The sequence below is a fragment of the Erpetoichthys calabaricus genome, chromosome 16 (assembly GCF_900747795.2).
Source record: "Erpetoichthys calabaricus chromosome 16, fErpCal1.3, whole genome shotgun sequence".
In the NCBI taxonomy this organism is placed as follows: Eukaryota; Metazoa; Chordata; class Cladistia; order Polypteriformes; family Polypteridae; genus Erpetoichthys; species Erpetoichthys calabaricus.
In genome coordinates this window covers 90,161,697-90,187,672 of record NC_041409.2, presented here as the reverse complement: position 1 = coordinate 90,187,672, position 25,976 = coordinate 90,161,697, and the positions used below count along the sequence as shown (strand labels likewise).

At 41.4% G+C, this 25,976-nt stretch overlaps 1 protein-coding gene across 1 annotated transcript in view; it reads left to right on the top strand.

Moving 5' to 3' along the window:
• aspg (asparaginase homolog (S. cerevisiae)) overlaps nt 1-25,976 on the top strand; it is a 158,554-nt gene that overhangs the window by 127,073 nt on the left and 5,505 nt on the right. The window contains exons 14-16 of the mRNA XM_028821645.2: nt 14,865-14,951; nt 19,653-19,752; nt 23,884-23,949. Of these exons, the coding sequence (XP_028677478.1) occupies nt 14,865-14,951; nt 19,653-19,752; nt 23,884-23,949 (253 nt within the window). The remainder of the gene's footprint in view (nt 1-14,864; nt 14,952-19,652; nt 19,753-23,883; nt 23,950-25,976) is intronic.

Genomic DNA, 25,976 nt, shown 5'->3' with positions numbered 1-25,976 from the left:
GGAAAGGCTCTGAAGCGTTTGTCGTATGAGAGCAGTTCAAATAGACAGCATGGCTGAGGCAGCATGTACTCAATGCTGTGTACCGATAATTCTATTTCCAATCATCTGCTGTAGAGCTGTGATTCCACACTCAGATACAGTGATATAAATACTCCGAGTGGTGCAGTGAGAGTAATATGGAAAAAGATGATCCACTGTGGCAACCCCTAATGGGAGCAGCTGAAAGAAGAAGTTGCAGTGAGAGTAACAACGCTAAAGCAGCTATGGTATTTGGAATAGTTTGGCCATTCCGTGGACCATTATATTGTTACAAGTTAATTACAATCAGATGACTTAAACTAATAAACAATATGCTGTTAATTTCAGAGTATTTGATAAAGTTGTGTCAGGGACGTGGATCTGAAAAAGAAAGGGAAACCACACTGGAACAAAAGCAGTGCTTTGACGCTGGGTGCCACCAGTTTGCAAAACCAAGCAGAGAACTTGCATACGGCAGGGATTGAGCTACCGTGAAAATGTGTGGGGCTTTACACCAAGTTTAGTTTTTATACATCGCGATGTGATTGTGGAAACGGATGTATGCAACATTTTTGTGCATACGCAATGTTTATACATGAGACCCTTGGTAACTCCAATAACTATTGCACGTGAGCACTACTAGGGATCTTTTTTGCCCATGGTCCCACGACTATATAATCTCTCACTGTACCCATCTTCAACTTTTACAGTTATAATTACACACATTAGTATAGGGCACCCGTCCATTCATTTTCCTAACTTGCTTATCCAGGGCAGGGTTGCATGGTGGCTGACACCTATCCTTGCAAGAACAGGACACAAGGAATGAACAAACCATAGACAGGGCACCTGTCCATTGTTTCTTTAGAGACACTATACTTTTAATATGTACTGAGTACATTGTGTCTGTGTTGGAAAACAGCAGCCACAAGGTGCAAACCATTATATTTATATTTATTTGTTTAATAATAATTCATTACATTTATATAGCGCTTTTCTCAGTACTCAAAGCGCTATCTACACAGGGAGGAACCAGGAAGCGAACCCACAATCTTCCACAGTCTCCTTACTGCAAAGCAGCAGCACTGTTTAGTTGTCACTTTTATCCAAAGCAACTTACAAAAGAGGTTGTGACATCAGTCTAAGGGCTGTTTTAAACATGTGCAGCAGGACAGGTTACAAAAGTACACAAATGACTTCATTCATTTTTATGTTCAATGCTCTTACAGGGCCAAGTGAATTTTACCTCAATAAAATTCCATCTATGTGTGTATGGGAGAAATATGTTATAACCTTAACCCAAAAAAGATGTGATGATATGGGAAATACAAGGAAAAACAGAAATCAGTGATTTCAAAATTTGCTTTGACTTACAATCCATCACACACAGTATAAAGACAAGATATTTAAGGTTTAGACTGGTCAGCTTCATTTTTTTTTATATATACATCCATTCTTGCCATTCAGGAGATGTAACACATTCCAAAAAAAAGCTTGAGTTGGAGCAATTTAGGGCCAATAATGAATTTTAAAAAATGTAATGGTGTGAGTAGAAACAGATGATTTTTAACAGGTGATTGTAATCCTGCTTTTCTCTAAAAGCTGCATCCAGGAAAGGCCTAGTCCTTTAGGGACAAAGATGGACAGGGAATTGCCAATTTATGCCACAAATTCCTGAGAAAATTATTCGAAAGTTGTTTCTCAAACACAGATCAGAGTCTGGGTTTTCACCCTTAACAGTGCGTAGGAATCTGGAGAAATTTCGGTGTGTAGAAGGCAAGGGCTCAAGCCAAAGCTGACTGTCTGTGATCTCTAATCTCTCAGATGGCACTGCATCAAGGACTGTCATTTATTAGGTGACATGACCATATTGGCTCAGCAGTACTTTGGCGAACTGTTATTAAATAATACAATACATGGGCCCATCTACAAATGCTGGTTATAACTGTGCTGTGCGAAAAGGAAGCTGTATGTTAACAGTGTCCAGTAGCGCCATCAGCTTCTCTGTATTCAGAGGTATCTAGAATGGACCATTGTATAGTGAAAATGTATATTGTGGTCAGGTCCTCCCTGCGTGGAGTTTGCATGTTCTCCCCGTGTCTGCGTGGGTTTCCTCCGGGCGCTCCGGTTTCCTCCCACAGTCCAAAGACATGCAGGTTAGGTGGATTGGCGATTCTAAATTGGCCCTACTGTGTGCTTGGTGTGTGTGTGGGTGTGTTTGTGTGTCCTGCGGTGGGTTGGCACCCTGCCCAGGATTGTTTCCTGCCTTGTGCCCTGTGTTGGCTGGGATTGGCTCCAGCAGACCCCTGTGACCCTGTGTTCGGATTCAGCGGGTTAGAAAATGGATGGATGGATATATTGTGGTCAATTTAATCAATGTTTACGGACATTTTTTTTGTGACCCCTGGACCAAAGAAGAAAGGGACCATCCAGACTGTTACCAGCTACAAATCCAGAAGCTGCCCATCTGTGATGGACTGGGGATGTAACTTGGGTAACTTGGACTTCTGTCAAGGGACTATTAATGCCGGAAAGTATGTACAGATTTTTTAGGAATAAATGTTGCCTTCAAGACAACATCTCATCCATGGACACCCATGTATATTTCAGCAAGGCAATGCAAAACCACATTCTGTGTGCATTACAAAGGCATAGCTGCATGAGAAGAGGGTACAGCTGCTCGACTGGCCCGCCTGCAGCCCTGACCCGTCCCCAATTGAGAATGTGTTTTACATTTTGAAACACAAAACGTGACGCATAGTGTTGTACACCTTTAGACTTGGTGTCTTCAGTCCCTAAAAATATATTATGTGTTGTGAGAAAGAAAAGGCAACATTACAAAGTGTCAAATTATTTACTGTCCACGCTTTTTTAAAGAAATACATATAAAAAAAATAATAATTATAACAAAAGGTAATGGGCTGTTATATTGTTTTCAGGTCAAAAATAATTTGCTAATTGCTGCTTTCTCTTCCACCCGTTTCTGAGTTGGGGTTGTAATTTTACTGTATATCTGGAAATGAAGGGCTTGCCCTTTGTCACTTTCACATTTCTTATAGGGGCTGACGAACAACCTGAGGCTTTAAAGATTTTTAAGATCATCTTCTCTGTCATTTTTACATTTATAAATTAAGATCATCCATCTTGATTTTTTTATACACCTAGCATTTCCTTCCACTTATTTTTCATTATTTCAGGGAGGAGCTAAGAAACATTGCCATCCCCAATGTTTTTCTTTTCACATTTTACTAATCAACTCCACTCCCCACTTTTTATTTTTACATCCATTTTCTAACCCACTTTAATTATGGTAAATGGGGAAAAAAAAAAGTTGATGGGGATGTGGCGTCTGTCATGGCTGCATTGGGCACAAAGTGGGAGCCTCCCAGGAGGGGATGAGGTACTGTTGCAGGACACCAACACCCACTCGCGCTCAGCCACTTTAGTGTCACCAAATAATGTAACATGCACATCATTTTGGATGTGGGAGGAATATCCACACATAGCCACTTGGAGAAGGTGCAAACCCTACGTAGATTCTGCCCAGATCCAGGGTTCAGAGGCAGCAGCACTAAGTATATGCCAGTTTACTATCCTTTTTTTGTATTATGAGGTTTCCAGTATTATTAGTTTTCATAAAGTATGCTAAAGAGATACCTTTCTTGTTTCATTTCTTAGAAAAGGAGGCTTCAGTTTTGAAGTTATGGGGTGGGATATACATGAACACCCAGATGCTTATAACATACGTCACCATAATGGAGGCATGCATTACTATTCTGCTGTCGAGGTGATTCCCAATTGTAGACTCTTTATCATCCTCAGTTCAAATGAGTGGAGGTTCTACCTGAAGAATGATCTGAGGAAAAAATAAATAAATAATAGGGTTTATGAAGTGGCTCTGCAGGTTGTGGCTCGCATGTTGCCTGTCATTAGCTTCCTGTTGTCATCGTCTTTTTGTAGTAAAGCTTGCTGAGCCACATTGAGTTTGTCAGTTGCAGATCATCTTAGTTTCTGTTGCCAACAGCAGGCCTTCACAAGCCAGGGACGTTCACAAACCTGTTTAACTTCTGCCTCTCCCTGCAGTCATTGCTATGAGCAAAATATGCAGTAACGCAACAATGCTGAATTCTTTCTTTGAAAGGCACCATTTCTGAGGCTTTTACTGTCTGCCAGAGCCGCAGCAATCAGGTGACAATTCACCGCAGCTCCCCCACCCTCCGCACCCAGCCCCTTTGACTCATTGTGCCATTGATAAATGCCGTAACAAAGATCAGGTTTGCCCTCATAGCCTTCTGAGGATTGCCCCTTACCCAGGAGCAAAATGTCGATCTCAGAGCTCACAGCCATTCCATGGACATAACACAAAAATGTGCCGACTGGCTGAGTTAGGCAGCTACAATCTTCATTATCTGAAGGGGTGTTAGTGGCACCACCAGACAGCTTACATGTCAGACACTGTTAAACTCTACCCCCTGAAACTTACTTTTCAGTAGTGAACATTATAACACTCTAGTCGAGAACAGGCCTATCAGCCCAACAAAGCTCGCCACTTATTTCTTCCAAAAAAAACATCAAGTCGAGTCCCTAAAGTCTTACTGTCTACCACACTACTTGGTCACTTATTTCAAGTGTCTATCATTCTGTGTGTAAAGAAAAACTTCTTAATGTTTGTGCGAAGTTTCCAACTGTCTCCCCGTGTTCTTGATGAACTCATTTTAAAATAACAGTCTTGATCCACTGGATTAATTCTCTTCATAATTTTAAATACTTCAGTCAGGTCTCCTCTTAATCTTCTTTTCCTTAAACTGTAAAGGCTCAGCTCTTTTAATCTTTCCTCATAACTCATCCCCTGTAGCCCTGAATCAGCCTCGTCGCTCTTCTCTGTTATAAACAAGGCAGAATATTTTTTACAATCTAGCAATGTGCAAAGACACTTACGGGTGTTATGGGGGGACAAATTGTGCAGTCAAAATTTGAGTAGACTGAAAGAATAAAATGAGCCAAAAAATTATAGTGTGAAGTGAGCATCGGTAAATAGTAAGGTCTGTGTGTTCACCTGTAGTCATACCAGCTAATACACAGCAGTTGTAATAAAGGAACCATTGCAGCAAAGACCCTTTCAACAGTGCTGTCCTCTCTTTTCTACCAGGCAGCATTAGGTGTGTGCTAAGTTTTCATCCTTCCTTTAACTTTACAATCGTTCAGTCCTGTTCAGGCTGCAGATGCCAGAGCCTAGTTTATAGACAATAGACATTGATCTGGATATAAAAACATGAGTGACTTTTGATTATTCATGGTATCTTTTAATTACTCCTCGGCACAATGCCTTAGAGGGAGCATTCTTCAAAAGCAGCCTGGTCAGAGTGATCAGAGAAACAAAGAATAGAGGTTCATTTTATAAATATTGAATTTACATACAGTGTCAATCAGTGCAAACATTTACTCTAGTTGGTTCGTTGGTTTACACCCAAATAATTTTATATAAAATAAAAGTATATTATATCCTGGTTCTTTTTATACCTTTGAGTTCAGCTACCACCCTTGAAATTTCTGTGCATATATCCATCCATTCTCTTCGGCTTATCCGAGGTCGGGTCGCGGGGGCAGCAGCTTGAGCAGAGATGCCCAGACTTCCCTCTCCCCGGCCACTTCTTCTAGCTCTTTCCGGGGGAATCCCAATGTGTTCCCAGGCCAGCCAAGAGACATAGTCCCTCCAGCGTGTCCTGGGTCTTCCCCTGGGCCTCCTCCCGGTTAGACGTGCCTGGAATACCTCACCAGGGAGGCGTCCAGGAGGCATCCTGATCAGATACCCGAGCCACCTCATCTGACTGTCCATTCTCATTGCTTTACAGGACATCTGCTGACTTCTTAGTCATCTTTCAGTACATTTTGTTGTTCACTTGTCCTTTATCTGGTTTCCTGATATGCCTGCAAAGGTTTCTGACATTTATTACCCCTTTATGCTATTTCTTTAAGATGAAAGCTATGATACCCTAAAATTATTCTTCCACACTGGTCATTGGAGTAAACTAAGTTTCCGTCATGATTGAGGTGATGTGTACTTTGTCACATGGAACATTATCCATTTGAGAAAAGGACAGACTTTGGCCATAAGTGGATGCACATAGTCGGTCATAATGCGTAGGTATGTTGCACCATTCAAGTGTCGCTTAGTTGGTATTATGAGGCCTAATGTATGCCAAGAAAACATTGACCACACCATTACATAGCACAGCCTGCTTGTACTCTTCACAGAAGGCAGGACTAACCCATTTATTTTTGCGGTTTACCTCAAACTTTGCCCTTACTTGAATGTGGCAGCCTATTTGGTTAGCTTTGGACTCAAGGCAAAGGCAAGAGGTGAGGCTTGATGGTTGTGTGTATACTGTATATCCTTGTATTATTTCACTTGTGTCCGTCCATGCTCGATATAAAAAGCAGTTGCCACAACTTCTGTATCCCTCCACAATAGCGAGGAATCCGTGCTTCTGGCAGAGTTTTGGTCTTAGGCGTATTTTCAATTCTTCAATGTGACCAATTATCGACTGTGGTATTTGACTGTTTATTCGGTGCATACTTTGCTACTGACCGAAACTGCATTAAGACACTACCATTTTACACCTCCTCTTTCCTTCACTTCAGTATAAGCCTCCCGATAAAAGCAAAAGGTACATACAGCCTAGCGGCAACTAACAGAAACGGTCTCGCTGGCCTACATACTCACACCAACGCACAGAAGCAGAAACATCTACATTACGCCAGACCAACCAGCACAGGCAAGATGCCTTAGAACAACAAAGGCAACATATGACAAACCACAGAGCAACATTATCCAAAGATCAGCGGCAGCAAGTCTCGCACCTAGACAGTGAATGAAAAACAAATTACACACACAACCTTTCTGAAGAGCAGCGGCAAACTGCCAGACGACAAGAAACATTACGACAGAAAAACTACAAGGATTCCATAACACTGAAAACTCAAAACAAGATATTCTCTTTATATTACGGCATAGGCAATTCGTTTAGCATATTGTATGACTAATGCCAAGTCACAACGAAAAACGTTTAATAACGTCAGAGTTTTATTTGCCAGGCCCTGTTTTTACCCATGGCCAGTTGTACACTATGTTTTCCAGAGTTACATTGAAACCCGGGTTAAGCGTACAGGTACTTGTGGGTTACACACAGAGGAATATTTTCGCTGACAATAACGTTTATGCAACAAATTGCGTTTTCGGACAATTATTATAGACATCGGTATACTACATTACCTGACGGCCACACTTCACACATACTGACTTACATGTGCCCTGCATTTCCCTTCTTATCCAATATGTTCTGTTAACCCGTTCACGTTACACTTTGTATTGTAAATATTCATGCTGTTGTAAGTGACTATAATAACATCCCATACTAATCATGTGACTATTCTAATATTGAGTCCTCTCACAAGTTACTACTTATTAAAATAATTTCCTTTCTTACTGTAACGTGTGACGTTCTTCTCTCCCTTATCATCATTTCATTAATGCTTTTATTCTTGCGATTTGCTAGCATAATATAAAATGCATGGATTAGTAAGATATTAACCTAAATAATTTGTGCATACCAGTCCATAATTGTAAAACAGACACAGCGTTCTTGTGAACCTGTTGAGTTTTATGGTGGAATCTATATTACTAACCGAGAATGGTAAACAGGATGGCATAGACGCAGGTACATGGCGATGGGACCATGAGACATACTGCGCACGCGCATCTCATAGACCGCACACGAAGTCGTATCCACCGCGAACGAAGGAATCACGGCCCAAAAACGAAAGAGCTCAACTGACGTGAATGAGAAATGAAGCAACAACGCGCCCATAGCTAACGACTAACGACACAGCCACACAAAAAAGAGGATTCTGCGCTGCAACCCAGAGTCAAACGGAAGAGGCTACGGCGGCACCACAGGTCCACAATGATACTACGGAAGGCGCGGGCGTCACCGTCATGTTGTGAGTGGCACTACTACGGAAAGCGCAGGCGTCACTGCCATATTGTGAGTGGCACTACTGCGGGGTGAAGTTACGAGTAATGTGCTGCTTGGGATTGTACAAACCGCTGAACGCTTTACACCGAATTCAAACACAATACAGCTCAACGATACAAACACGAGCCCACCTAGATAAGATCAATGAACGCAGGCGCCTACAACGCGCGTTCGAAACTGCGGAAGCAAAGCAGGCACAGGTTCAAAACGAATGAGCTCGACTGACGGATATACAAACACGAGCCCGGCTGGATAAAATCAATGAACGCAGGTGCCTACAACGCGCGTCTGAAATGCCGCAAGCAGAGCGGGCATGGCTCCAGGACGAACGAGCTCGACTAATGTATTTCAGGATACCCAACGCCGGGGGTAGGCGAGCAAAGCGAGCAGGGGGCAGAGCTCCCCTTGTATACAGTATACTCTCAGGAGGGTGTTTCTTATGTAAAAATGTCAGAGAGGAAAGGTTGTCATTAATCTGAGAAAATGCTCATTGAATGGCATGTTTCGTTTCCCTTTTAGACTTTTCTTTCCTTGTGCTTCTTTGAAATATCCACTGGTTAGTTCAAAATTAGAAGAGCAGTTTTGCAGGGGTTATTGTCATTAGTGGTTGGTAATGTAGATGTGATGCTGTATTTATATTGCAACTGCACATCTCCTCCTCTCAAAATGTATTTTTATGAAGATGATAGCATTCACGTCTGCCACTGTAGTCCCATTCTCACTCTAATTAAATTCAATTAACCGCTGAGTAATTGCAAACAAAAAGCAGCAGCAACAACAAACAAATATTCTTCTGTCTAATTATTCTTCCTTTGCAGGTCGACAATGTGACATTTTCTAGATGTGATTGTCTGCTTAAGTATGTTGGAATGAGTCTATAATGCAAATTTTATAAAAGTTTAATGTTATAAACACAGAAATAATTAATCAGCTTGGGGTACAAACAATGCAAGCATGAGAGTAAAATCAGACATCTATTTTGGAAACCCAGTTCCTTACGGTATGGATTTGAGTCTGTCTCTCTCTCGACTCTCGTCAGTGCAGTTTTTAAACCACTGAGTTGCTATTCACCCTGATAGCATGTCTGTGCTCTGTAGGCACAATTTGGAGGTGCTCTTTGAAAGTCATGCAGGCAAACACAGAGGAAACCTGCAAATGTAACATACGGAGCACTCTAGCCAGAAACCGAAAGTGAGGCGAGATTTCTACCTGTTGTGTCACTGAAACACCCGGGTGCAGCACAGAGCAGCTACAGTAGAAGTGAATTTTTATCATTGACTTGTTGATTACGAGAGATTCAAGTAGACTCTGATGACAGATTAATTCAACTCTCACAATTCAAGGTCACCATGCTGCCATTATTATTATTTGGCTGACCTCTTTATCGAAGACAACTTACAACATTTGACATACGATCGATTACATTTCTTTTTGGTGCACAGGCAGGTGAAATAACTTGCTTGTGGCCACACAGTGTCAATTGCAGGATTGGAGCCCACAATCTTAGGGTTTGAAGTCCCAAAGCTTCAACCGCTATATCACCCTGGCTGCTATTACAGGTATTCACATATTGAGAACCTTTTTATTTGTACCAGTCAGAAAGGCATATTTGCTAAATAGGTTAAATGTGAACGTTCACTTGTATTTGCTTCCCAGGAGTCATTATTTTTTTATTACTAGGGCACTTTGCCCCCTGCTTGCTTCGCTCTCCACCCCCTGGACCTGCGCTATGCATTAGTTTCTTTGCAGTTCAACTGCTTGTGTATGCGGGTGCAGATGTTCAATTTAAACAGATTTTTATTTTCATGGAAATTGTTACATATGCATAATATAACTATTTTACATTACAGCGAGTAATTACCCATATTAAAAAATAGTAAATCGTAATAATTTGAAAGTAAATTATGTTTCATGTTGCGTTAGAGTTATTCTTTGCGTAATGCGATTTTGTTCTGTGTGGTTTTGAAATTAACATGCAAATACTTTATAAACTTACACTTTCACTGTAAAACTTTCATCGTGACAACGCAACGTATAACTGCCCGTGATTGAATTTCGTTTCTTTCTCTCTATTAATTAAAACGACTTTTTTGAATTTTTGGCTCTGAGATTTGTAAATTGTCTTTGCAAAAGCTATTCTAATGGGAAACTGTCAACGTTTTAATGCGAATGGCATATCAAGATCTCATTTGTTGTCTAATGTTATCCGCAGTAGATGTACTACATTACCTTTCTTGGATACATCCTTCTTCCTACAGTAATTCGTGCAGTGGAAAACCAGACGGTGTTAATGGTTGTAGATATTCTACGGGATATTGTAAGTTGTTGTTTTCATCTTCCTCACGATCACCACCAATGATAATGCATTTAACCAATTTGCCGTGTAACCGATCGACATTTTTGCCGTTAATTCATTTGACTTCATTGTTTCTCGGTGCTAGGATTGCCCGTGTACTCGTTTTATCTGTTGATAACACTGCATGATGAAATTCTTCAATAAGATTTAGACATAATAAGTCTTCTTTTAGTGGGAACTTAAAGTGAGGAAAACGTTAAAACTTATAAGAGCTGAGAGAGCAGGAACTGTGTCTGTCACACGAATGAGAGGTGAGAGTACTGTGTGCATGTTTGAATATGGTTGAGAAGAGGGCGTGATTTGAAAAAATCTCTAGGCAAAAGTGTCGACTCACGGGACTTGAAAAAATCTCTTGGGGGAAAAAAGTCTCGTCTTAGGAATTTTTAATATAGTAGAGAGAAATGCCTTGTCTTGAAGGTGAGAATAACAGCAGAATGGCATACTGAATGTAGTCTTCTCACCTTTGCTCTGAGGGGCCAAAGAGCTCCCTTGGATAGTCACCAGCTTGTGCAATGAACTGGCACAACCAAAGACATTTATTTTTTGTCTAAACAACTGAAATAACTGCTGTTTACAGACAACAAACACAAAGCATTAAAGAAATAATCCTTAAATGGCCGAAGATGTCATGTTTTGAAAGATCTGTAACAGTCGAGCTTCACTTCCGACCCAACTACTCCTTCCATGCCAATAAGTATTAGAGCTTAGTGGCTTTAGTAATAGAATCTGAAAAGCAGAACATTCCCTGATACCCTTTATGTGTTTCATGTGTGTGTGTGTGTGTGTGTGTGTGTGTGTGTACACATGTTAAATTACAAAGCTAAGTAGCATGTTAAATCAAATTATACAGACTCATTTTTTTAACCTTGTACAATGCACAGATACTTCGATGAATAATTTGGCAAGTTTTATTGTAAATGGCCCAGTCTGTTAAACATTTAGGCACGATTGGTGTTCTGCTGCTTTTGCACAAGTCACTATCATTGACAGAACCATGACATTTTGCTTTGAATTGAACAAATGAGCAAGAGAGTCAGGCCGTAAGTGGAGGAATGAACTGTTTGAATTGTTAGCTAAAGATGGTCAAGTAGCAAGTGAATCTACAGTAACTGTCAGCGTATCTTTACACAGTTAGGTTTTAAATGTGTCTGATGACATTTTTAATGACCACACTTTGAAAAGCAGCACAAAACAGTATTTACAAACCTGTTCAATCCAGTTTAGGGTTTATGGGGAGGTGTGGGCAGACCCTATCCTGGCAGCATTGGGTGCATGGCGAGACACACTCTTACACGCACAGCCAATTTGAAAAAGTGCTTAAAAATCTTTGCAGGCAAGCAGGACTACAGAATGCAAGGTGGTGTCTCCATATATGCAAGAAGGGATGGGCCTGTGGAAACAGGTTTTTTACTATTCTGATGATTCATGACATCTGTTGCGACCATTTTATAAAACCTGTCTGTAGAGACTGAAAGAAAGTCACAATGGCAAGTATTTGCTTTCAGGAAAATAAATTGTTTTGCCTTTCCGTCTCGTGTTTTGTTGACGGTTTAAGTTCTTTTCTCTGTGTGTGTGTGTGTGTGTGTGTGCTTTATTAACTGCCAGCCTGTTTCACTTGTAAGCTATTTCCTGCTGTGAGATGAAACATGCTGAAGCTGCATTTTGTATTTCTACAAACTGAAATACTCCCTGGGGTGGGGGGGGTTTGGGGTGGCTTGGAGGGGTAATTTTAGAATTTGGTCTTGAAAGAAATGCCACCCCTGGCTCATTGTTCAGCCTAGTCACCTAACCTGTCTCTGCTCTGAAGTAAGTTGCTTTGTAAAGGTGGTAATCCTCATGAAAGTTTCTTCTGGACTAATATGGGATAATCTTTTGATATTACACACATACCCCATCTCCAATTTAGGGCCTGTTTTTCTGTATGAGGTGCCAAATGAGTGTGTGCTAAAGGAACACTCTCATTTGACCAGTTTCTTAATGTAAAGGCAGGCCATCCTGTATATGTTATCAGACAAAGATTGGAGTGGAGGATGCAATTATCTGTCTGCTCCACAAGGCTTGTTTTCACCTGGAGAAAGCTGGCAGCAGTGTGGGGATTACGCTTTTTTATTTCTCCAGCATCTTAAGGGGTAGTCGCAGAGATATGCAGATGGATGAGACTGTGGGGTCCTGATAATGGATGATCTGTCAGGCAGACCACAGTTTGTGAGTTTCAAAGACTGTGTGAGCAACACTAGAGCACCATAAGGAACAGTCCGGTCTCCATTTCTCTTCACTCTGTACACCTGAGACTAGAAATATAACAGCAGGTCAGATCACTTGCAGAAATTCTAGGATGGTTCTGCACTTATGGGGTGTATGGATAAAGGGGATGTGACAGAGGAGAGGAGTCCGGTGGAAAAGTTTTTTCTTGGTGCAAAGAAAGTTGTCTGCATCTTAACAGCATCCAAACCAAGGAACTGGTTATTTACTTTTGCCGCCCCAAAGAGTCTCTCTATCCGGTCACTGTTCAACGAGTGGATATAGAGGTGGTCCACATTAATGACAGGTTGGATTGCTCTTAGAAGACAGAGGGTCTATATAAGAAGGGGGAAAGCACGCTCTTTTTCCTTAGGAAGGCTGTGTTCCTTTAGTGTGGGATGTGACACCCTTCACATCTTCTCTAACTCTGTGATGGCCAGTGTGGGGTGCTGGGCTGGCAGCATCACTTCAAGAGAGGCCCACCGAATCATCAAGCTAATTTAAAGGGCAAGCTCAGTTATAAGGTTCACTCAGGACCCCCCTGGAAGTAGTAGAGGAGTAGTGAATGAAGACTAAACTGAGTGCCATTATGACCAATGCTGCACATCCTCTCCCTAACACTCCAACACTGAGGACTTTCACCCAACGAGTCATTCAGCAGAAGTGTGTGAAGAAACACTAATGGGGCTCCTTTACACCAACAGCAATATGTGTGCACAAATACCTCACTGGGACTGGGACTGCCAAGAGTTTTTCTTTCTTTTTAATTTTCTTGCTTTATAGTCATTCCGGTGCATGTTCAGACCAAAGTGTGTGAATGTGTGTGTGTGTGATTACTCATTTACTTACTTATCTACCTATGTATGTACAGGGTGGTCCAGATCTAATTATGCAATTATTACTTTGCATTGCATTAAAAGTTAGATCTGGACCACCCTGTATGTATGGATGTATGTATTTATTTATTGAACTTCTGTAAAAAGCCAAATTTCTCCATGGGGACAAATAAAGTTCTGTCTATCTGTCTGTTCTTATGTGTCTGTCACAATGCATTTTTGTTAATCTATCTAAATCTTTAATCTTGCCTACTACACTATCTATCTATCTATCTATCTATCTATCTATCTATCTATCTATCTATCTATCTATCTATCTATCTATCTATCTATCTATCTATCTATCACTATATGTAATTTTAAACAAACGTTCACCCCAGAAATGCGGGGGGGGGGGGTTGTTTCAATGTGATAAGTACTCACTATAGAGGCACAATGATACAAGGGATATTTAAGAGGCTAACACACCTCTGCCACACATTCAGACTTTTGCTTATCCTTTTAGTCGCGACATTAACACCATCTCAGAAATTGAGGTGAGATTGCTACCTGTTGGGTCACTAGAACACTCGGGTGCGGCACAAAGCTAAAAGTGTTTCAGTAGGAGTGAGATTTCAACCATTGATTTATTGATTACATGAGATTCATGTGGACTCTAGTGACAGTGTTACTTAAGACTCCCAGTTGAAAGTCACCACCCTGTCATTATTATTATTTGGCTGACGCCTTTATTCAGGATGACTGGCAACATTTGAGATATGATTGGTTACATTTCTTTTTGTTTGTTTTTATCAGTTCAAGTACAGGCAGGTGAAATGACTTGCTCAGGTCACACAGTGTCAGTAGCGGGATTTCAACCCACAATAAAGATTTTCTTTCAAGATGGCATGAAGCAAAAAATCCTGCATGATAATAAATATAGCAAGGCAGAGTATCTAAGAGGATCCCAGGGCATTGTCATATGTATAATTATGGTCTGTCTGTGTATCTATCTATGGATGGATGTGTGTGTGTATAGAGATGGACAAAGAAATGCAACACTCAATATGTTAGACTGAAATTTCCACCTTCATTGTTGAAACAACAAACAATTGACAAATCAAAATAGTATGACAACAGAACAGTGCCAAACCGTGGACATGAGCAACAGTTAACTTGCAGTCTTTCAGCACCTTGTGTGACCTCCTCTTTCAGCCACCACTGCTTGACACCTCTATCACAGAGAACCAACGAGTCTTAAAATCTCGCTTAGATCAACAAAACCCTCACCTCTCCCCAAAGAATCATTGCTTCCTTAACTAGAATTAGGTCAATTTTCTTTTATAGTTGAACTATTTTATTTTCGAATGCTGTCTCACTGAATTTGTTTTCCTCTAGACAAAAGGAAGTTGTGTGTTTACTGCGGAACACTGGGGCCCACCTTTCCCGTGAAGAGCTAGATGATGTGGGAACAGAACTGTGTAGGTAAGACCGATATCAACTACTATACTGGAGTGTAAGATTTCCTCTGATAAGGTAATCAAAAATATTTCCACATTATGAGATTTGTTTGAAGATTTAGCAGTGGTGGAAAAAAATGTGCAACTGTTTGTGTCTAAGTGAGGCTTTAGTGAAGTGTCTATTATGGGACACTCTGGCTGAAAGTGCCCACAAAGGTGGGATGAAATGAACAAAACCAGGTGAGAGACTTGCTGCAGGCAGGCAAAACGTCAAAACAAGTCAAAAGATTCTAGTGATAAGACCCAAAGTCGCAAGCCAATCAGAAGACAAGTTTCTGAGGGTCACTAGCTTGCATGATCACAGGCGCCACACAGCACAACAGCTTCAAGCACAGCTTAACAGTGCAGGTCAAAAAGGCAAACCTCAGCTTCAACTGTGAAGAGGAGACTTTGTGCTGCAGGTTTGACAGGGCGAGTGGCAGTAAGAAGGCCCAAAACATACCTCTAATCTATGTCAGAACTACGTTAAAAGGAAAAAACAAGAAGGTACACCTCAAAACACAGATATGGCCAGCACAATCTCCAGACTTAAATCCCATTGAGTTAGCTTGGGATGAAATGGACAGAAGAGTAAAAGGAAAGCAGCCTACAAGGGCAACACATTTGTGGGAACTTCTTCAATAATGTTGGGAAGATCCGTCTGACTAATATTTGAATTCCCTTATAGAAAGAATGCCATGTATGTGTTTGGCTGTTATATCAGCAAACGGTGGCTGCTTTGATTTATCAAAAATGTGAATACAATTTTGTAAACAATGATTCCTTGACGTATTTTTTTATATTGCGATTATTTGTTTGTTCTATGCCTTGATTTCCTGAAATATTAAGACATTAAACTGCATATATTTCCATTAAAACAGAGGTGTTCTAAAGCTTTTGACCGGTAATGTATATCCATACTTCTTCTGTGCCACCTTTAAATCCCAAAGTATAATCAAATGGTGTCTACTCAAAATCTGAAGAAAACAAAAAAAGATTAATGCTCTACTCATCTCACACTGACATCACTGCAAGTTCATTATTTTTTTTACCTGAAATGATACTTAGCTTTGGCACTTGTAGATTTATTTATTATTTTATTTATTTGCTTTTGTTTTTTTAAATTTTAACATTATGATGGTGCCATCACCTTGAGGGCAATTTGGAAGAGGTTTTTATTACAGATTGTGCCATTTTGCTTGTTGCTGCATCCATATTGTTTATATTGATGTGATCATGGCACCACTATTTAAGATGGTGGCGTGCTAACCACATTATTCTAGTTTTGTGATAATACAAGCAGAAAGCACATGTTTTTTTTGAAAAATAAACAACTTTTGGTTAGGGATTTCAATGTGCTAGTGTGGGTAATGAATGTGTACTCTTCTTTGGTATCTTCTTGTGGTATGAAGTGACTACTGACATTATAGCGTGCGCCACCACCATCTACCCAAAGCACCATGATGTTCCAACAATGATGGATGGATTAAAAGCCAGAAGTCTGTATGACCATCGGCATCAAGTGACTCCTTGAAAAACCCAAACTGCAAAGAGGACTATTTCATTTATGTTAGGTAGAATGCCCAGAGGGGACTGGGCGGTCTCGTGGCCTGGAACCCCTACAGATTTTATTTTTTTCTCCAGCCTTCTGGAGTTTTTTTTGTTTTTTTCTGTCCACCCTGGCCATCGGACCTTACTCCTTTCTATGTTAACTAATGTTGTCTTATTTTAATTTCTTATTTTGTCTTTTATTTTTCTTCTCTTCATTATGTAAAGCACTTTGAGCTGTTTTTTGTATGAAAATGTGCTATATAAATAAATGTTGTTGTTGTTGTTGTTGTAGTGCACACAGAAAACATTTCTATGACACTGTCTTAGAAACCCCTAGAATATGCAGTTAATACACAGACTGTACCGCCCTATACTCCCAAACAAAATAATCCATCCATCCGTTATCCAACCCGCTATATCCTAACACAAGGTCACGGGGGTCTGCTGGAGCCAATCCCAGCCAACACAGTGCACAAGGCAGGAACAAATCCTGGGCAGGGCGCACACTCACACACACCAAGCACACACTAGGGATAATTTCGGATTGGCAATGCACCTAACCTGCATGTCATTTGGACTGTGGGAGGAAACCCACGCAGACATGGGGAGAACATGCAAACTCCATACAGGGAGGACCTGTAGCAGCGCTACAAACAAAATAATATTTGTGTTATATAAGCACTTTTCATACACAATAGAACCCATTTATATATTTGTTTTGTTTTACTGTACCCGACTGTTGTGTGAAATATTAAAGTTTTCATTGAGACATAAATAGATTATGTCCTGTAAAAATCCTCACTCCTGCAGCGCTGGCCAGATGTGAATTATTTTTGTTGATTCTGTCTCATTTAAATATGTTCAGTGCTGGGGTGTTAATACAGCCAGAGGTCATGGGAGTGGAGTTGCATTGCATTCTCCTCTGCTTGAAGACAAGTGCCTGTCCCTTTTCTGTCATAATGAATACCACTGAACTAACTAGTTTGGAGTGAGTCTTGGAATGTTGTTATGCATCGTGGTGTAACAGCCTCACGCGTGCTTGAAATATGTGCACTTTAACACGCACTCTGTTTGAGACTTCATAAGTGCGTGCAACACTGAGGCAGTCAAACTGACCGAGGCAGTCAAACTGACCTAACAGGCCTACTCGCACTAGCCCACACCTGATGGGGGTGTGGGGGTGGCATTTTCGTTCCTGCTTCCTCAAACTTGACGTACTTTCGGCTTAAAGTAAATCAGCAAAGAATTTCCACTTCATTTTTAATATTTTATTTAGCCTTTAAGTTTGGCAGGCAGGGGCATCCTAATTTTTTCCTAATAGCTTACCCCTTTTGTTTGGCGTAGGCCAGACCTATGACTATGCTGTGGTGCTTCTCCCCGTAAATCAGATGGTCACTTTGAAACAGGTATCACTTGAAATGTGTGTCCCTGTGTTTTTCCCAGCAGTTAAGGTGGTGTATTGGACAGGTGTATAACAATCCTGTATCTGATGTGGTCTAGTTAGCACAGGTATAGTTTGAAGGTGCAGTTGTCTACTTTCCTCTAGCTCATGTTTTTCATTTATCTAGTATTTTCTCTTCTGTTTCTTTCTAAATAAGCTGGCCAATGTAACAAGCTGTCATTCTGGAGTGAATTACTCTTTTCCCCTGTAGCAGACATTGTCCATCCAGCCAAGGTATAAGTTGGGAGCCTCCATCAAACATCTCACCTGGATTGGCCAAGATGTCACTTGAAAGCATGTCCTCCTGTTTTTCCAGGAGCTAATATGATCAATTTGGTAAAGTGACGGTGTGTCACTCTGCATTTCCCATTAACTCAGCTGTTCAGACTATATGGGCAATAACAGGAAGATGCAGTGCCTACTTTTCTTTTTTTCTCCCAAAGCTGAGGTAGTACACTTGTCCAGTTTGTCACTTTGAAGGGTGCCCCTCGGATTTTCCCCGTAGCAGAGCTACTGCATTAAGCCAAGTTATGAATGTAAGATGTGTCATGGATGTTGTTTATCAGTCTATTCACCATAAAGGGGTGTCCCCTTGGATCTCTTGAAGTAAAGCTGGCCAATCTATCTTTGACTTTTATTTTTTTCCTTCCTTTACCCACTTTCCACTGCAATACCACCACCCACCCCCCAGCCAGTTTCTTACCCAAGTAAGATAAAGGTACGGAAGCCGAGAGAGGACATGCAATATCGTTATTTTTTTTAATCGTTTCCTCGAGATAACAGACTAATTTTATTGAGACCTCGAGAAAACAAAAGATCTTGTGTTCGCGAAATTATCAAATAATTGTGTCTAAGGTTTAGTGTTTAACTTATTGAAGCCACGTCCTGTTTGAAATGGCAGAAGGGCAGAACTGTATTGATCAGCGCATCACATTTTTGTTCAATCAAGGGCTGACGCAGGCTGAAATATGTTTATGCCTTAGTTTACAAAATAATAACATTAGTGTCTGTCATTTAAGAAGATGGCTAGCAAGTCTTCAGCTGTATAGGCGTCGCAATCTACGTGAGCCTGATGCCAGGAGCAAAGGTTAAGTTTCGTTTTCTCGAGATCGCGATAAAATTATTCCGTTATCCATCCATCCTCTTCCGCTTATCCGAGGTTGGGTCGCGGGGGCAGCAGCTTGAGCAGAGATGCCAAGACTTCCCTCTCCCCGGCCACTACTTCTAGCTCTTCCGGGGGAATCCCGAGTTGTTCCCAGGCCAGCTGGGAGACATAGTCCCTCCAGCGTGTCCTGGGTCTTCCCCGGGGCCTCCTCCCAGTTAGATGTGCCCGGAACACCTGACCAGGGAGGCGTCCAGGAGGCATCCTGGTCAGATTCCCGAGCCACCTCATCTGACTCCTCTCGATGCGGAGGAGCAGCGGCTCTACTCTGAGCAACTCCCAGTTGACTAAGCTTCTCACCCTATCTTTAAGGGAGAGTCCATTAAAATATTATAAAATTATAAATTTAAATAAAATTATTCTGTTATCCATCCATCCATCCGTTATCTCAAGAAAACAAATTTTTGTTTTCTTGACATCTCGATAAAATTATTTCGTTATCTCGAAGAGACAATTTAAAAAAATAACGATATTGCACGTCCTCCTCTCGGCTTCCGTATAAAGGAAATACTAATCTTTCTGTTTGTTTACAGCCTAGCTTCCACTGGTGACTTGGAAGGCCTCGAGACCTGGAATCTGGCTGGGGTCAGCATGGAACATCCCTCTTATGATGGGCAGACACCTCTGGAGGTGGTAAGTGTTTGTGTCTTGTGAGAAAAATGACTTAGGCTTACATTTGTAAAGTTCTCTGGGTAAACAGACCAAAGCATTTGTGCCTTTAATGTTACCAGCTTGATACTTATAAGATTTAGCATCATTTGTGGATTCCAGAAAATACACATTTTTGTGTATGTTTGTGCAATGTTGGCAGTAGTACATAACGTGACTTGGATACAGCCATTAAGGTGTATGAGAATGAAAAGTTGTTTTAATTCTTATGGGGTTTGCTGATCACTGAAATCACAGTGATCACCTAAACCAGGGGTGTCAAACTCCAGGCCTGGAGGGCAGCAGTGGCTGCAGGTTTTCATTCTCACCCTTTTCTTAATCAGTCACCAGTTTTCACTGCTAATTAACTTCTTTTCCCTTCATTTTAATAGCCCTGTTTTTAAGGATTCAGTCCTCTGAATTGATTCTTTTCTTCATTAAATGACAGCCAAACAGAAATGAGATGTGAAACGAGCCGACCGATGACCAGCTAAACTAGGACTTCAAACTCCAACCAATTTCACTCCAACCAATCCCTTAATGAGAAGCTGATTCTTTCCGATAATTAAACCCGTTATTTAATTCTGTGGCCTGTTACAGCTCTCATTTTCGAGTTTTCCAAAACTGTTGATGTTCTGTTTTTTCTAAGAACATTGTCAAAATGTTTTGGTGACCTGAGAGATCAACCTTATTGAGACCTCCGCCTTTCTTTATTTTCAGATATTGTGTAATGGGAACAGGTGAGCTGGTCATGTGGCGGCTTGTTTTGTGTCTCCTTACTGTTTGGCTGCTCTTCTTCTTCTTCTTTCGGCTGCTTCCGTTAAGGGTTGCCACAGCGGATCAACTGCTAATTAAGGAAAAAGAAACAACTAAGGGACTGAGTTTTAAGTTAATTAAGATTAAGGCAAAACAAGTTAATTTTCAGCAGAAACTGGTCACTAATTAAGAAGATGGTTAGAATGAAAACCTGTAGCCACTGCAGTCCTTCAGGACCGGAGTTTGACACCCGTGCCCTAAACTGTAGCCAGCCAACCAAGACTGCTAATGTGGTCAGAATCTAATGGCTAAAAGTGCTTAGATTTGAAGTATCACCTAAAGAAAGTACGAAGTCTTGTGTGGCATGAAGCCAACCTAAGGAAACCCTTTTATGGGTGTGCAGAATTTGAAAGAGCAAAAAATAAAGGACTTTTCACATTCTGGCAAGTGATAGTCAGGTCAGGTTAGGCTGGGAATCATGCACTGGTACGGCACGTTGACACATCCCCATCACATGACGAAACAGTTTGAGAACCCGGTTGGCAACCCCCCCGGCAGACACAAAGTACAGTCGCACCCCCCCAGATACCACAGCCAGGTGTTATGTGGGCATCCCCTTGGTCTGGTCCAGCCACTCGGGTATTCAAAAATGAGCCAATCACCCTCGGGGAATTGCGCCACATGGCCGTAGTGCCGTAACTGACGCTCCCTCACAATGCAGGTGATGTGCCTCATTTGGGACTCCATGGGCAACACAAAGTCAAACCAACGGTACCCAAGGATTATCTGAAGAGACACAAGGAGTCCAGTCTTCATCTCAGGTCACTGGATAGCGTCCATGTCTCACAACCATATAGCAAACCAGGAAGCACCAGGACTCTAAAGACTTGAACCTTCGTCCTTTTGCAGAGATATCAGGAGCGCCACACACCCCTTTGTAGCGACCCCATGACCCCCCCATGCTCTCCCAATCAGTCTACTGACTTCATAGGAAGAGTCACCAGAGACATGAATGTCATAAACCTCTCGACGAGGTCGACACTCTCTCCACAGACAGACACACTGCTGATGGCCGTGCCCAAGAGGTCATTAGAGGCCTGAATGTTGGTTTTTATCAGGACCCTCACAAGCCCAGACACTCGGACCCCTCACTCAGTCTCTCAAGAGCCTACATTGACTCCTATCTGGGGTTCTGATCGGGGCTCTCGAGAGACTGAACGAGGAGAGCCTCCAAGTGATCGTAAAGGTGGGATATTAAAATAACATGGCAGCACATCGGTTAGCTAACAGACTCTTGAAGGGATGTTTTATTCATGTAGTTTTTGCGTTTTCTTTTTGTTCCGACACTTTTTCTTAACATCTCCTGCTGTAATGTTGTTTAGTGACAGGTGTAAATAACATGCACTCAAAAAGTATTCAAGTCCTCTCACTTTTTTTCGTACAATTTAAATTAATTTTTTCCTCATCAAACAGCCGATTCTGGTCAAGTGTTTTTCCCAAATGACAGTGACTGATGCTGATTGAAGGTGCACACTTTTGATTTGAATATAGTGCCCTTCAGAATTAAATATCCCATGTCTGCACAGTGTTACCAGAGAAGGGTCTCAGTGTAAGTCAGGGGTGCACTAACTGTTGTTGTGCTTTGTAGTCAAACACGTTAGTCAATGGTGGCCACACTGTCTGGTGAGCTGATCGCAGCAGCCTGGTTTAAATACTTACAGTGGGTACAGAAAGTATTCAGACCCCCTTCAATTTTTCACTCTTTGTCATATTGCAGCCATTTGCTAAAATCATTTAAATTAATTTTTTCCCTCATTAATGTACACACAGCACCCCATATTGACAGACAAAAAAAAGAATTTTTGAAATTGTTGCAGGTTTATTAAAAAAGAAAAACTGAAATATCACATGGTCCTAAGTATTCAGACCCTTTGCTCAGTATTTAGCAGAAGCACCCTTTTGAGCTAATACAGCTTAGAATTAAGGCCAAAAAGTTCTATCTTGGTCTCATCAGACCAGAGAATCTTATTTCTCACCATCTCAGAGTCCTTCAGGTGTCTTTTAGCAAACTCCATGCGGGAGTTGGCCTTAATTCTAAGCGGTATGTGTGGAGACAACCAGGCACTGCTCATCACTTGTCCAATACAGTCCCCACAGTGAAGCATGGCGGTGGCAGCATCATGCTGTGGGGGTGTTTTTCAGCTGCAGGGACAGGACGACTGGTTGCAATCGAGGGAAAGATGAATGCGGCCAAGTACAGGGATATCCTGGACAAAAACCTTCTCCAGAGTGCTAAGGACCTCAGACTGGGCCGAAGGTTTACCTTCCAACAAGACAATGACCCTAAGCACACAGCTAAAATAACGAAGGAGTGGCTTCACAACAACTCTGTAACTGTTCTTGAATGGCCCAGCCAGAGCCCTGACTTAAACCCAATTGAGCATCTCTGGAGAGACCTAAAAATGGCTGTCCACCAACGTTTACCATCCAACCTGACAGAACTGGAGAGGATCTGCAAGGAGGAATGGCAGAGGATCCTCAAATTCAGGTGTGAAAAACTTGTTGCATCTTTCCCAAGAAGACTCATGGCTGTATTAGCTCAAAAGGGTGCTTCTACTAAATACTGAGCAAAGGGTCTGAATACTTAGGACCATGTGATATTTCAGTTTTTCTTTTTTAATAAATCTGCAACAATTTCAAAAATTCTTTTTTTTGTCTGTCAATATGGGGTGCTGTGTGTACATTAATGAGGGAAAAAATTAATTTAAATGATTTTAGCAAATGGCTGCAATATGACAAAGAGTAAAAAATTGAAGGGGGTCTGAATACTTTCTGTACCCACTGTATATAGCTGGATTACTAAGAATGACCTGCAAGCATAATTTGTTCAATAAATGTTATTTTGTGAGCAGTCATTGAAATTGTTGCCAGCTAATCTGGCTTGTAAGGGACTTTGCCAAATAAACAATGAAGATCTGACCAGTAAAATAGAAAGGTCAGATCTAGAAAGCAAACCTGCACAGGAGGCCTTGGCAAGTTTTACCTGAATTAAGGTATTTGGCAAAAGTCCCCACCTACTTGTGCGCATGCTTGTGAAAGAATGAGTAAACAGTTGAGAAGGAATTTTAAGAATTGGGGGGGAAAGAAGTATTGTCACTGCAATCAGACAAACATTTTATCTGTAGGCCTGGGCATTTGACTCAATGGATGACATTACACCAACTTATGATAAGCAAACAAGAAAGGGCAGGCACCCATGAAGAGGCAAGAAGCGCTGAGAATGCGTGTATATACCTTCCTTGGGTGCAACATTAAACCATTTTTGAATTATAAACCGTGAATTTATTTGTTGATTTGCAGGCCAGGTCTGCAGGAAATGAAGAAGTGACAGAATTCCTTCTGCAAGCGCACATGTGCAGGGATCAGGTGAGGACACTGGGGGAATTGGCATGCTGTATATAAATGCCGTCATATAAATTGCTGTCAGGTGCCTGCTGGTTTCATTATGTTAATACTCGTCTCATGTATGTAAATAAATATTACAAACACTGGCTCCATTCTTTTCATTGTTCATAATATTAACGCCTTTTTCCCCTCCTTGTTCCATTGTTGTAATGGACGAGACACTAGCACTTTTTCACAATATACAGTTAGCCCCGTAAGTATTTGGACAGTGATACAATTTTCATAATTTTGGTTCTGTGCACCACCACAGAGGATTTGAAATGAAGCAATCAGGGTGTGACTGAGGTGTAGACTTTCAGCTTTAAGTGAAGGGGTTTAACAAAAAATGTCATTTGAGCAGTTTAGAAAAGACAGACATTTTTATATTTATGGTCCCCCCATTTTCAGGGGCTGAAAAGTATTTGGACAAACAAACATATTCATGAATATTACGATCATTTTGAATAGTTGATTGCAAATCCTTCACAGTCAATGACTGCCTGAAGTCTGACCTCCTGGCCACCACCAAGTGTTGGGTTTCCACCCTAGTGATGCTTTGACAGGCCTTTTAGTTCACTGATGACACTGCTATCGTGGGCTGCATCAGGAGTGGGCAGGAGGAGGAGTATAGGAACCTAATCAAGGACTTTGTTAAATGGTGCGACTCAAACCACCTACACCTGAACACCAGCAAAACCAAGGAGCTGGTGGTGGATTTTAGGAGGACCAGACCCCTCATGGACCCCGTGATCATCAAAGGTGACTGTGTGCAGAGAGTGCAGACCTTTAAATATCTGGGAGTGCAGCTGGATGATAAACTGGACTGGACTGCCATTACTGATGCTCTGTGTAAGAGAGGACAGAGCCAGTTATACTTCCTTAGAAGGCTGGCGTCATTCAACATCTGCAATAAGATGCTGCAGATGTTCTATCAGACGGTTGTGGTGAGCGCCCTCTTCTACGCAGTGGTGTGCTGGGGAGGCAGCATTAAGAAGAAAGACGCCTCACGCCTGGACAAACTGGTGAGGAAGGCAGGCTCTATTGTTGGCATGGAGCTGGACAGTTTGACATCTGTGGCAGAGCGATGGGCGCTCAGCAGGCTCCTATCAATTATGGAAAATCCACTGCATCCACTAAACAGGATCATCTCCAGACAGAAGAGCAGCTTCAACGACAGACTGCTGTCACCGTCCTGCTCCACTGACAGACTGAGGAGATCGTTCCTCCACCACACTATGCGACTCTTCAATTCCATCCGGGGGGGTAAACGTTAACATTATACAAAGTTATTGTCTGTCTGTATACCTGCATTGTTATCACTCTTTAATTTAATATTGTTTTTTTGTATCAGTAAGGTGCTGCTGTAGTATGTGAATATCACTATCTATCTATCTATCTATCTATCTATCTATCTATCTATCTATCTATCTATCTATCTATCTATCTATCTATCTATCTATCTATCTATCTATCTATCTATCTATCTATCTATCTATCTATCTATCTATCTATCTATCTATCTATCTATCTACGCACGCTCTCTTCTGGTGCTTCTTGTTTGTTGGACTTTCTGTCTTCAGCAAGTCAACTGCATGTTCAGTTCATTGACTTGGCCATTGAAGAATATTCCACTTGTTTGCCTTCAAAGCACTTGGTTCTCTTTTGCAGAGTGTTTTGGTTCATCGTCCTTCTGTACTGCAAAGCTTTGTCCTGTTAGTTTTACAGCATTTGTCTGAATCTGAGCAGACAGTATAGCGCACTGTACAATTCAGAGTTCACCCTGCTTCTTCTGCCAGCAGGTCATATCATCAGTAAACACCAGTGACTAACGTCCATTGGCAGCCATGCATAATCAGGCCGTAACACTGCCTCCACCACGTTTCAGAGATGATGTGGTACTCTACAGATCATGAGCCATTCCTTCCCTTCTCCACGCTCATCTCTATTCATCATTCTGATACATTTTGATTTGTCCAAAGGAAACTGTTGAAGAACTGGGCTGGCTTCTT